The sequence below is a fragment of the Anthonomus grandis genome, chromosome 4 (assembly GCF_022605725.1).
Source record: "Anthonomus grandis grandis chromosome 4, icAntGran1.3, whole genome shotgun sequence".
Taxonomy (NCBI): Eukaryota; Metazoa; Arthropoda; class Insecta; order Coleoptera; family Curculionidae; genus Anthonomus; species Anthonomus grandis.
In genome coordinates, this window is record NC_065549.1 from 9,833,186 (window position 1) to 9,847,015 (window position 13,830).

Consider the following 13,830-nt stretch of genomic DNA (forward strand, 5'->3'; position numbering starts at 1 on the left):
GATTACAATATTGCTGTTATGTCAATTTTCGGGGACTTTTTACTAATTAATAGGCAGAGGTTAAAAAGCTCTTTTATTTTAAAATTAGATGTAAGCGTCCTATTTTTACTACGTCTGTGACTATGGTATCTTTCTCTGGCGCTTTATTATTTTTTGGGTTTTTAATGCTTATTCTATTGCCTCTATGGTAATATCATAAATCTTTTCTAATTGGTTGATAATGCCTCCCTATGATGTCAGGACTTAACTAAATAAAACTTTTCCACAAATATAACTATTGAGGTAATGAAATCTAAATTGCCAGAAATAACCAAACCACTGAACTGCATTACCTTGGCATGGGCTGCATATGGAAGTCAGTAGAGGGTCTATAAGTATATAGAGCAACAAATCAAATTATATAAAAGCAAAGACCTTTAACCATTGCGTATTCCCAGTGATGACTTTGGGTGCCAAATTACTCTCCTTATGCAAGTCCATAGCTACCAAAGTCATAGTAGTCTAAAGAAACATGGAAAGGTCACTTTTATGACTTACTATCAGAGATAGAGTCAGAAACTCGAAAATAAAAAGAAGAACTTATGTCACGGATGTTCGCTGTTTTAAAAAAAATTATTGGCTATTGGCTTAAAAAATCCGAGAAGCGACACAACTGGAATAATTTAGTTCAACTTTTTACGAAAAAGGCTGGATGATGAATATGTGAAAAATTAAATTAATTTAAGAAAAACTGTTAATCATATTTTTAGGATTTAAAAAAAAAAAATTTCTTTATTTTGAGAATTCTGAAATTTTAATATTTCAAGTTTAAATGACATTTCTTAGAAAGTAGCACAAGTAGCATCTTCTAATAGTTTCGCTCTCCAGATCGCTTTGTAAGATAACGAACGGACTATTAGGAACGAACCCCTAGTTTTTCACAATCGCCTTTTAAAGTTTTCTCAAATTACCTTCAAGTAATTTAATTTTTTTACAACTTGTCCTTCTTTAATATACTTTTATCTTCTCATTTGTTACCATTTTCACCCAATTTATTCTTAAAATCCTTTTATATGACCACATCTCAAATGCTTTATGTCGGTCATTCATTTTCTTCTTTAATGTATAGCATTCCGTGTCTAAATATTGTAAGTTAAGATCTCTACTGTATAACACATTTCTTATTCTATTAAATATGGTTCTGGCTGGTCCAATTCTTAATTGACTTTCGGCAGTGTACTCATTATCTTCATAAACCATTGTTCTTAAGTATTTGTATTAAATGATTTTCTCTGTTAGTTTTTTGTTGATCCATAGGTTTACTAAACTGTCATAAACTTGATCTTATTACTATTTAATGTAAGTTTGCTCTCCTAGCTACTTATCTCTACTTGATCAACTAACCTCTGTAAATATTCTCTTGTTTACTTAGCCGTAACTTTTAAAATTAAATGGTTTGCCGTAAAAAGAAAGCAAGAATGTGTAGTAATAATACATATTTTATTGACGTTAAGCTAAAGCTTAAAAGCCAAAGCTATCAAAGTATGTCATATAATATCGTACATCATTTTAAAGTTATAAAAGCTAAATTAAATTAAACACATTTGCTTAAATTTTACATATAAATAATTATATTAATTTAGTTGGAATATTAAGTTTAAAATTTAACATGAAACGTAGCCCAAACGAAATTAACTAAACATTACCGTGTTTATTCACAAATCAATATTAAATGCAAAGTCTGCCCTCGCCCCGTGTGGAAAAGGGCCACTTTCCACTTAGTTTCACTTAAGCGAGGCATTTAGATATTAAATTTATAAGAGCCGTTTCCTCTCGCTACGAAATTATTGCTGATGGGTCGGTTTCTTCGGGAGCGTGATTCGAAATATTTGTTTAATATTAACCCCATCAAAATAGGTCAGTAAGAAATTATGTTCATTTTATAAAATTAATTATTTTTTTTTAGAAAAGCTACATGATTCGCAAGAAGGACAAGAGGTACAATGCCAACCGTGGACCTCTAGGTTATCGAAGATGGTACAACCCAATTTGGATTACATGGGTAAGTATTGATTTTCCAAATAAGCCTGGTTACTACATAAAGCTCAAATAAGCGGAAGGTCCCCGAATAGTTATTCGACCTAAAACTATCCGAGAAAACCACAATCAATCAATTGTCTTACTGTATTCACAACCCGTTTAAAAATTTATAAGATTCCGCTTGTACAAAGCACATCCATAAAACATTCGCCATAGGAAAATAATATGATGCCGCCCTCTAACATTTTCAACGAGTTCCGAGACGAATCGCTCGGTCCTTTGGGACCATCTCGCTAATTTTTTATTCAAAAACTCGGTTGAAATTTTTGTCTCCAGTCGCTTCTTGCTGAAACACGTAGTAGACGAAGTTTATTACTGGTGCTGAGGCTATTGGAATGGTTTTAGTGAAGTAATGAGAAAAACAATGTTATATACAATTAAATTTTGCTTAAATAATATTTGTTAAAATTTGGCTTTTATAACAAGTTGTAAAGTTCTAATTTTGAGTGAAAGTTTGTCAATATTAATAAAGTGAAAAATGTGTCATAAGGTAGAAAATTTTGCTAAAACCTAATAATTTGTTGACTTTTCTTGTTTGGCTCTTTTAGTAAAAAAATTCTATGTTTTAGCTTTTTATAATCAGATATTATATAGGTAGTAATTTTGATTGAAAATACATGAACACAAAAAAAATATATATTATAGTTCAGTTCAGAGATCTATTAGAATCTTTGATGTTCCGCGAATAGTACGTGTGCCGGTGTTGCTTGAATTGTCACACGACATGCATGTTTAAATCGCAAAATATTATGTGGAAAGAGTCATAAAGTAATATTCTAAGCGATATTTGATCATTCCATAAAATAAATAAATGTTTTAAGCATTTTTTAAAGAATTTATACATTTGATTCCTAAAATTTGACTACATGCGCCCACGTACTATTTTGTTAGACGTCTGACCTCGATCACAGTCACTCAAGCGTGAAAAGTTGCACAGGTCCGGCCTTAAAATTTATGTGTATTTAAAACTTTATTATTGGGGATTTTTCGGTTTAGTTTTATTAAGTTAGAAATTCAGGATAGTTGATAGCAAGATAAAATTTTATTTAAATATAAGATTTAAGCACGTACAATGAGTCTAACCAAAAATTTTAATTTAATAAATTTAATTTTTAGCGCTATCAGTGGGAGGTTTATAACAAGTGATGAGAGAATAGGTGGTACGAATTACTTAGACCCATTTATTCTGTGGATTAAGGCATTCAAGACTTACTTTTTGACACAAAAGGGTAAAATGTTTTGGTTTATCTTCAAATTTTATAATTTCCTTTTTTTGGGTATTGAGATTTATTTTTATTTGGTGGTTATTATTAACGGGGATTCCGGCTACCACATTCAATGTCCTTTATTTGTATATATACTCATGAAAACCCTCATCTCTATATTTAGTACCAACTTCTTTTTATAAAAAGTAATTATGTAGTCAGAAAAGTGGAAGTATATTTTTTAAAATAAACTTTTACATTAAAAATCATCTAGTTGTCTATATCTTATGTGTGTAAAAGACACAAGTTTTACTTATAAAAAAAACACACTTTGCATCCTGAATGTAATATTCATTAATTTGTTTGCCTCATATATAGTTATTGTGCATAATAGGAGAGATTAGATGAAAATTAACAAAAATAAATGCTTATACTAAAAATTAAAATTGTTATACAAAATCTTAAAATTACTCCTTTGAGTCTGGCCCAAAGAGTTAATACAATTTTCTAAACTCAATTTTTCCTTTTTTTCTTTAGCAGTTTCTTCCATTAAAGAAGGAACCAGTTTCTTTGTTGCCGCTATGGATTCCAACTTCATCTCGCACAGTCGCAATAAAGCATTTGGATACTAAAACAGATTTAAAAAGTGTACTTACACGAGTAGCAGAAATAATGTTTAAATTAAATTAATAATAAATTTACAATTTTTTTTAAATAGTTACAACTCAGATGTAAAATAAGCTTTTTTCTTTCAGTGAATTATGAAAGAAGTAGTCTTACCTCTCTGAGACAGAACAAGTGTAGCAGTAACTGTAAAAAAAAATTAAACTGGTTTTATAATGTCTCTATAAGTTCATCAGATCCATCATTATATCAATTTTTAATGAAACGGTCGCCTCCAATCAAAATAATCTGATGCAAATTACGATATTCCTCTTCATATCTTATAATTTTTTCCTCAGACTTTCTCCACTCTTCCTCTCCTAAATTCATACCTTCCTCTTTAATCAAATTTATAACTTTTTTATCAAATTTTGGATACTTATTTTTCCTGCGAATTCTCCTTTTTAATTGTTCCCAAATCAACTCGATAGGATTAAATACACAATACTATGGAGGAAGTTTGAGGACAGTATGACCATACTTTTTAGCTATGTTATCTATTACATACTGCTTTTCCCATGATTTGGTATTTACAACTTCCAATAATTGTTTCTTTGTATAAGATTCATGAAAATAGAGATCATGATTTAATAAAAATGTCTCAATTTCCAATTTATGTGAAGATAAGTTTGAGATTTTCTCAGAAAGCCTTGAATGGTATGATGCATTATCTATAACAATGACACTGTTTTCCTTTAAATTTGGAATTAATGTTTTCTCAAACCAGGTTTCGAATATATCTGCATGCATGTTTCTATGATAGTCCACATTGCACTCTTCTATTTTTTTGCCACACAATTTCAGTCCATCTTTCACCCAACCTTCTTTTGAACCACAATGAATAATGATCATCCGAGAACCTCTGTTCGGTGGAACATCTTTTAGGACACATTTGTTAGAACTATCAGTTTAACCCTTTTTTGCCATGTCATGTGTATCATACCAGGTTTCATCTAAATAATATATGGAGCTTTCTTCCTCCCGAAATTTTTTTATATTTTCCAAATATTCTATACGCCACCTGACAATTCGAGTACTTTCCATTACAGCAGCCCTTTTGTTAACCATCTTAAATTTAAATCCAAGTTTTATTAGGTATTTCCGCAAGGTTGAGACTACGAAATGTTTGTCCCTTGCCTATAAGGTGTCCTTAACCATCTCTATAGTTGGAACCTCGTTGTTTTTGTATTTAGAATACACAACTTCCTTTAGCAATTTGGCAATGTCCATGTCAAGTCCCTTTGATTGTCCTGCATCTTTCCTTTTTTTTCTGTCTTTAATCCCTGTTAAAAACGCTGTTTTTTGCAAAGCACTGCAATCATTTGTGAGGATTATTCCTTAGATTGTTATAGACATTTAAACAAATTGGTTTGGCGTCTGTTCTTAAACAATTACGTTTTAAAACCCCTTGATTTTCCCCTATAGCTTTTACTTCCCTGGCTTCTTCCTCTGCTTCCTCAGCACAAGAAAATGAACCATCTATATGAGTCTAAATCACTGTCCAGATCACTCTTATTGTTTTCACTATTCACAGTCAAATATTATTGTCTTTTTTGTGCACCTACGTTCTCCATAAGCCGGCACAAATACTGTCCTCTTCATTTGCCAAATTTTCTTGCCTAATTTCCCAGGGTCGAAACATTTTAAGGTTTTTAAGTATAATATTAAAACAAATCCACAAACACAAATAAAAGAAACACACTTCCTCACATTAAAAACTGCAGAAAATTTAGACGAATACAGGCCAAATTCTAAGTCGTCTCCACTTTAATAAACGTGTAAAAAAGCAAAAGCGGCAAAACACATCAAATAATAACCTCACATGACTCCCCCCCAACTATTAAAGGTGATAGACCCATCCAACAACTATTTTAAAGGCGATAGACCCATCCGTAAAGATATCTTTAAAAACACGACGAAAATAATACAAAAACGGTCCAAAAATTTATCTGCGTACGGCCCCGTGATGCTCAAAATCAGTGGGATAGAGAAAGATACACAATCACAATTACTTGCACAACTTAAAGTAGGAATCGCTAGAACGCAGGTGTTTTATCTTTGTTTAATAGACTAGCTAAAAAGAGGTGACAGTCTGGGAGTGCTGCAAGTGTTAAAAATGATTTGTAAAATGCTTGGATTTTAGTCTGCGGTCAATTTTCTTATATTATTTTCTTTTTAAAAATTGACTTTTTCGAAAGACAAATAAAAAATAGTGTACAACATGGGGTTTTATGTATATTTAAAATGATTTCATAGATAAATCATATAAAATTTTGCCATTTAAACATGTATATCATGCGACAATAAATACGACATAGACGCACGGACTAGTTAGTGCGGCATCTGCGACACATCAAAGATTCCAATAGATCTCTGAACTGGATTTTAATAAAATATTATTCAACAGATTATAATTTTTTATACCATTATACCATTTGGTCAAACTTATAGATTATTTCTTAAAAAAATACAACAAAATATACATGAAACTGTGTTATTGTCACGGCAGTATAGGATTTTTTCCCTTAAAAATTCCTTCTATTTTTGAATTAAATTTGACTTTATTACCTAGAAGAAAGGCAAAATATGGTCGGTCAATTTTTTTTATAGTTTATTAAGTAATTAAGTAAAAAAATATCCACTCTAGTGTAAGTATATAAAATTACATTGGCTCAAAAATTTCATTATTTATGTTTTGACCATTTGGCTGAAAATATGGCCATTTTATAACTTACATTATTAAGCTGAAACTTCTGATTACTAACAACTTAAAAAAAGAAATTTACATAAACATAACTGTCCGAAATTGGAGTATAAATTAGTAAACATTTGACTAAAAAATCTTGACATAAATAATGACATATTTTGTTAACCATATCAACATTAAGTTTTGGCATTTTCTAGTAATTTTTGCTAGAAATATGATAATTTTTATTGCATTTAGACAAAATTTGGCATAAAAGCCTAAAAAAAACAGCAATATTTTGCAAAAGAAATACATTTTTTTGTAGCCATTTTTACACTGACCGTTTTAATTGAAAAAAAAATGGATTTTAGAGATTTTTTTGTACAAAATATGTTTTTTTATGGCTCATATGATTTACTTAAAAATTTAACATAATGCATGAAAACGATAAAATTAGATCTTAAATCGTATAAAATAACTTACAGAATAGCAACTCTGGCTAAAAATGTATGATATTAAAAAAACATGTAGCAAAAATATGAATGTTTAATTTTGGCTTTTTTATTATTTAAAAAAATAAAAAGGAAAATTATTATAATAAATCAAACGATAGCAAAAATATTAGGTTATTATCAGAGTTTAACATTTGCTATTATTCATAACATAGTAATTTTGGCTAAAGATATCTTAATTTCTACCAAAATTTAGCGTAAATATCATTGTCATAATTAAAGTTTGGATAGTATTTATGAAATAGCTATTTTGGCTAAAACTGTTTAATACTAAAAGAACATATAGCAGATCTGTCAGATTTTGGCTTTTTTATTATTCAAAAAATTACCATTTTAGCATTTTTTAATAATATATGGTTTCGCCAAAATTTAGCATAAATATGCATGTCAAAGCATCTTAAAACCTCAAGATTTTAATTTTTAAATTAATTAATAAAACCTTAAATTTTTTCTTTGTTAGAGTTCACGTTTGTAGTTATAGTGCCCATTTTTGTAATTGTCATGTTAAGGAGGTCTAAATAATGCTTTAAATTAAATCCAAAAAAAATTAAAAATTAAATAAAATAATAAATTAAAGATTTGATAAAAAATTACTATTCTAATAAATTTATAAAAACTGTTTAGTATTAAAAGAATATATAGCAGATCTGTCAGATTTTGGCTTTTTTATTCTTCAAAAAACTAACATTTTGGCATTTACAGTGAGGGACAAAAGTATTGGCACACCATAATTTTATAAAGTAATTTATTAATGTTTACTATATTTATGTAACCCAATAAAAACTATTTAACTAAAAACATATAAAAGATTTAGTACAATAATAATAATAATAATAATGAAAAATAAAATAAATTTCCTTAAGCATAACGAGAGCATAACAAAAAATAAAAATTACATTCTATTTAAAATGGACATAACTATTGGCACACCAAATAAAAATAAAATTTATTCCCAGTTTCTTTTTATAATATGAGTGAGCCGCCTTTTCATTGAATGGACCAACTTTTGCATATAGGAAGGTTCAAAACTATTCCATTCTTGCAGCAAAATACGTTTAAGCTCTTCCTTACTGGAAATATGGTGTTTCCTTATTCGTTTTCCTAGCTCACTCCAAAGATTTTCGATCGGGTTGACATCTGGAGATTGAGGAGGTGTATTTAAAGTATGAGGGACATTAAACGCAATTCACTGCTTGACTATATGGGCTGTATGTTTCGGATCGTTGTCCTGTTGAAAGTAATAATCATTTGCCAAATTAAGTTTTTCCGCACTAGCTTTTAAGTTTTTTTTTAGAATAATTATATATACATTTTTGTCCATAATACCATCTATAAAAACCAGATTTCTGATCCCTCCCGATGATATACTGCCCCACACTAGTACACTACCACCACCATGTTTCACAATCTTATGCAGATTTTGTACATCTAGTTCACAATTGGGCTTCCTCCACACAGTCTCTTTCCCATCTGAATGAAAAATGTTGAATTTACTTTCATCAGAGAATATTACGTTGTCCCAAAATATATGATCTTGACGAAAGTGTGCATTCGCAAATTCAAGACGCTTTTTTTGGTTAACCTCATTAATAAATGGTTTATTCCGAGCTACTCTGGCACTATATCCAGCCCTATGAAGAATTCTTCGTACTGTTTTTGAGCTCACGTTAATGCTATCTTCTTCTGTCAATATAGCCGCAATTTCAGAAGCGCTAGTTCAAGGATTTTGCTTAATTTTATTCACAATTTTTCTTTCTTGCCTCTCCGCTAACTTTGGCGGACGTCCAGCTCTAGGCTTATTTTTGAAATTTTCTGCAGTTTCAAACCTTTTTAAGACACTACGCACAGTAAATCGACTTTTCTTCATAATTTGGGCAATCGCTGAATACGATTTACCCTCTTTTCGCTGCTGTACAATTATTTTTCGCTCGGATTCCATCGTTTCTTGGCCTTTGCGACCCATATTTGCAATGTATGCACTTAAAATAAGCACTAAACCTAAAGAAATATTTTACTTCATATAAATATTCTGTTAAAGAATGTAAAATAGATTCACAAATATGACTGGAAAGGTCACATAATTAAATTATGATCAAACAAAGATGGACCCAATCTTATTTTAAACAGTTTCGAAAAATTTCAGAGCATTAAAATTATAGTTGGCTCTCTCGTCAGAATTTCTTTTTAATATGAATGATATTTAATAACCTTCCATATATCTGGAACTTGCTCTGTAAATAGGATTAAGTTAAATATGTGAGTGAATGGATCGGTCAGGACACAAATCCAATCCTTATCTAAAAAGCTAGTCATTCTATCGACTTCAGATGTTAACTTGTATTTGAATGTCTACCAGCCAAAATTAAATAAAAAAAATTAACCAGGGATAGATTTAAAAGAGGCAGGTTATTGGAAGTCGAGGAACTAAACGTTATATAAAGTTAAACTATGGCTTGCGGAGCCTTAACCTTTGCATCATCAAGCAACTTCATTATACCTGCCTAAAGTGTCTTTTTCTTTTATTAGTAAAAGCCCAAAAACTGAAGATATGATATGATTTATAATCGTTACGTATTTGTAGCTTAACAAGGGATCCTGAGGAATAAAATTTATTGCGGATCTATTTAATTTAAGGCTCTAATGGTATTTTCTTTCTTTTATATGTTAATAATCAGCTCTCGAGAATAATAAGTAGGAAATCTTTAAAGTTTCTCTTACCTTCTTAAAGAAGTTATTTTTCATAAGTTGCTTTGTTTTTTTATGCAAAAAATACTATTTCTGTTTTAAAGGCTTATAAGGAATATTTGCTCATTTTTGAAAATTTTTGTGAAAAAAAAGCATAACTTAAATGGGTACGAACTACATTTTTATAAATTGTACGCATTGGGCTTCAGCTACGTTTATATCAAAGGATAAAAATATGTCGTTAAGTGCACTTGCAAAAATAACCCAGGCGGCAGTAGTAACATTATTGACAAAAATGTGAAAGTTCTCTTAAAATTTTATAATGTTTCTTTATATTTGGAAGTTGTCTAAGCATCTTAAAACCTTTACATTTTTATTTTCAAATTATTCATTAAAACCTTTTTTTTTTTGTTAGAGTTCACGTTTGTATTTATAGTGCCCATTTTTATAATTGTCATGGTAAGGAGGTCTGAATAATGCTTTAAATTAAATCCAAAAAAAAAAATTAAAATTAAATAAAATAATAAAATAAAGTTTTGATAAAAAATTACTATTCTAATAAATTTATAAAAATGCTAAATAAAAATAATGTTAGTTTTTTATATGAATATATAAGTGTTTTAATTTTAATTTTTTTTGGCAAAAATTAAAAATTATACTCATAAGTAGAGCATATTGTATAGAAAGAGTATAGAAATTCTACAGAGCATATATTCCAATCCAACCCAACCCAAACCTATTTGTGTAGTAATCTACATCCGGACTTTTCACAATAGTACATTTATGTTTGAGATAAATAATAATTCTTAAATCGTACTTGTTAAATTGCCAAAATAGAGTCGATATTATTATTATTATTATAAGTATTACCATAAGCATAAACATGCTATACAATTACTAACAATTATTATACAAATCAAAATTAAAATCAAACATGCAAAAGGAACTATGAGGAGAAAAAAGCGTGTGAAAACGGGTATCATTGTTTTAACATGCATAAGAAAATGAAAGATATGCCAGGTATAAACAAGCATTAATTGAGAAATAAAGAAGAAAAGTTAAAGATATCATTGAACAACTTTCAGAATGAACCAATTATTTCAAAACCCTATTTTTACAATTGTAAACCGGAATTAAGTCTTAATTTTCTAATAAACACTGGACCAGAAATCTTTAAAGAAGAAATGATTTATTTAACAGACCAAAAAAAAATAAACAAATGGTCCCAAAAAAATTCTCATTGAATTACAAAAGTTAATACCAAATACTGTTCTGAGTATCGAAAAACCTCAGTGATGAGCCATACACTTAAAGTTCTATTGCCAATCATTTACTATAGAATTTATGCAAAATTAGGTATAGAATTAACTAGGGTTTAAGAAGGGTCTGGGCACAAGGGAAGCACTGTTTAAATTAAATGTTAATCAGCAGAGATGTTTGCACGTAAGTCAAAATATATACCGACAGTTTTTTTGTTGTAGACTTTGAGAAAGTGTTTGACAAAGTTTAACACGAAAAATTAATAGAAATATTACAAAGGAAAAATTTCATTCAAGACTTCGTTCCATGTTGTTAAAATCACCTTTATATGTAATGTGCGAAGTATGTAATAAAGTTTCTGATTTATGTGACATAAATGTTTCTCCAATGAATGTGATTGCTAAAATCACTATATATTATCGTGACTGTGATTAGGGTTTATTGCGGTCAATTGTGTTTAAAATTTAAATTATATATTATTTTTAGATTTATTTATTATTTTAGTTTCAGCTAACTTTAGTGCCCGCTAGAAATAAAATCTTAAGTAAGTAAATTACCTTATAAAAAAACTGAATAACTAAAAATGAAAAAATATGAAAAAAACTAGTTTTAAGCAAGATTTTTGTACCAATCTTCTAAAAAAAAGAATATTAAAAAAATAAATAAGTGTGCAAAGTTAGAGCTCATTTATTTAGTCTTTTAATTAGTTTTCTAATTGATGGTATAAACACTTTTTCTCTTCTTCCTTTATTACCCTATAAAAGTATGCGAGTAATTAAATACAAAACAAATCAAAAAACTCAGTTTCAGACGAGATTTTCATACCGATCCTCTAAAAATAAAGGCTAATGAAATACCTTTAAGCCCCTTAATTAAAAAATAATAAAAATTTTAATTTGAAAATAATGTTTTTCGCCGTCTAACAGGATTAGAAAGTGAGTTAATTAATTTTATAATTGCATAAGCCGGTGCAGTAAGTTGGCAGAGGCATATCTCGTCCGAAATAAATGCATAACGTATATACCGCTGTAACTTCCCGTTGCGAGGCGAACTTCAAAATATCATTAAAACTTCCTGAGAGGAAATAAATGTGAAGTCTCAAATCAGTTTTGAACTCACAGGTGAAAATGATAAGCTTAGGAAACTCACGTTTTAAAGTTGGATATTGCTGGAGTTTTATTTTTTTTACTTCAATTACATCCGTATAGATTTTTGATATTACTTTTAAAACTAGAATTTAGGAAGGACGATAACCAATATCCGATTAATTCGGAATTCTAATATTTATTACTTTACAAATTTTATTTGTTCTAATTTGGCATTTATGTCTTTTTTTTAAGTATTTTTTTAAAATAAATTATTACAATTAATAAAACTTATTAGACTGCATGCTGTAACATTTTTACCAAATATTTATTTAGTTCTGTATCATTCTTGTTAGTTTTCCAGTGTATTATTTCCATTTCTTGTCAAAATTTTCCATTTTCAAATTCGGTTTAGTTGTATTTTTTTTTTAATAAAATATAAACATAAAAAAACTAAAATTATAGATTAAAATTATATTTTTCTCAAATATAAAGTTATAAATTTAAAAAAAAAACAAATATGCAAGAATATACTTTTTAAAATGCCTAACCGCTTTTCAGCTTCCAAAAATCTATTCCAGAAAATTAGTCAGGACTTACTACTAATCAGGAATCTAGAAGGACAATTAAGTTTATAAAAGAAATTGATTTTCAAATAACACAAATACCATGCTTATCAAATATCATATTAAACCAAAAAAAATTAGGAAGACTCCAGGAGGATATTTAAAGCTTAAATCAGACATTAAATGACTTTAAGTAGAGCTTGCTCTCTATTATCTATCATTTCTCTCTATTATCTAATATCTGGAATACCACACAAATCCAAAATACTATAACAAACTCTTAAACCGATCAAATTCAAGAGTACTAAAAGAGGTATTCTAGGAAGCTCTGTGAGGGTACTGAGGAAACTGGTTTTTCTGTCAAATACCAAACCTCTTGGTGTTAAGATCCTTTTAAATATAAAAATACAGGCAGATGATTCGATCATTTTACGATTCTCGTTAATAAGAGATTCCTTAACTTAAGGATAGTGTTAGAGGTAAATTGAGGATTTGACGAATACTTAAAGAGCGGTAGGAGCCTGAAGACTGCAGCAATTTTTAAAAAGAACAATAGATGTTTCCTAAGAATAAAAAGAGATTTAAAAGTAAAAATTTTTTGTGGCCGACAAATGAACAGAATTTTGCAATGTTTCGTATAGATTTTTGCCAAAATGGAGTTCTTTGACATATTTTAACAGATTCTTTGGTATCATCCTCATTGTTGAAATTATAATTGGTATCGTAAAAACTGCATGAATTCGGTCTTCAAGGTCTCTGTATTTTGCTATTTTTTTAGCATGCTTTTTCCCTACATTGATATTGTTCGCTATGTTTACTTCAATAAATATCGTTTTCTTGTTCTGTTTAAGAGTACAATGTATTGTCAGTTATAGTTTATTATATAACTATTTGATTTGTAAGCATTATCCCAATAGACCTCATACATATATTATAATATGTAAAATTATTTAATAACTACATAGTAAAATAGAATGCATAGAAAAAGGGTTTCGTTTAATGGTCTTTGATGCAAAGATGTTTATTTTCTTTTTTATACTTCGCTATAACTTACGCGATATATATTTACATACAAGAAATAATTGTTTA

General features: G+C 28.9%; 1 protein-coding gene across 1 annotated transcript in view; it reads left to right on the forward strand.

Annotated features, from left to right (window-relative positions):
* Positions 1–13,830, forward strand: part of LOC126735304 (SCY1-like protein 2) — a 185,261-nt gene that overhangs the window by 101,521 nt on the left and 69,910 nt on the right. The window contains exon 6 of the mRNA XM_050439254.1: positions 1,946–2,041. Coding sequence (XP_050295211.1) covers positions 1,946–2,041 — 96 coding nt within the window. The remainder of the gene's footprint in view (positions 1–1,945; positions 2,042–13,830) is intronic.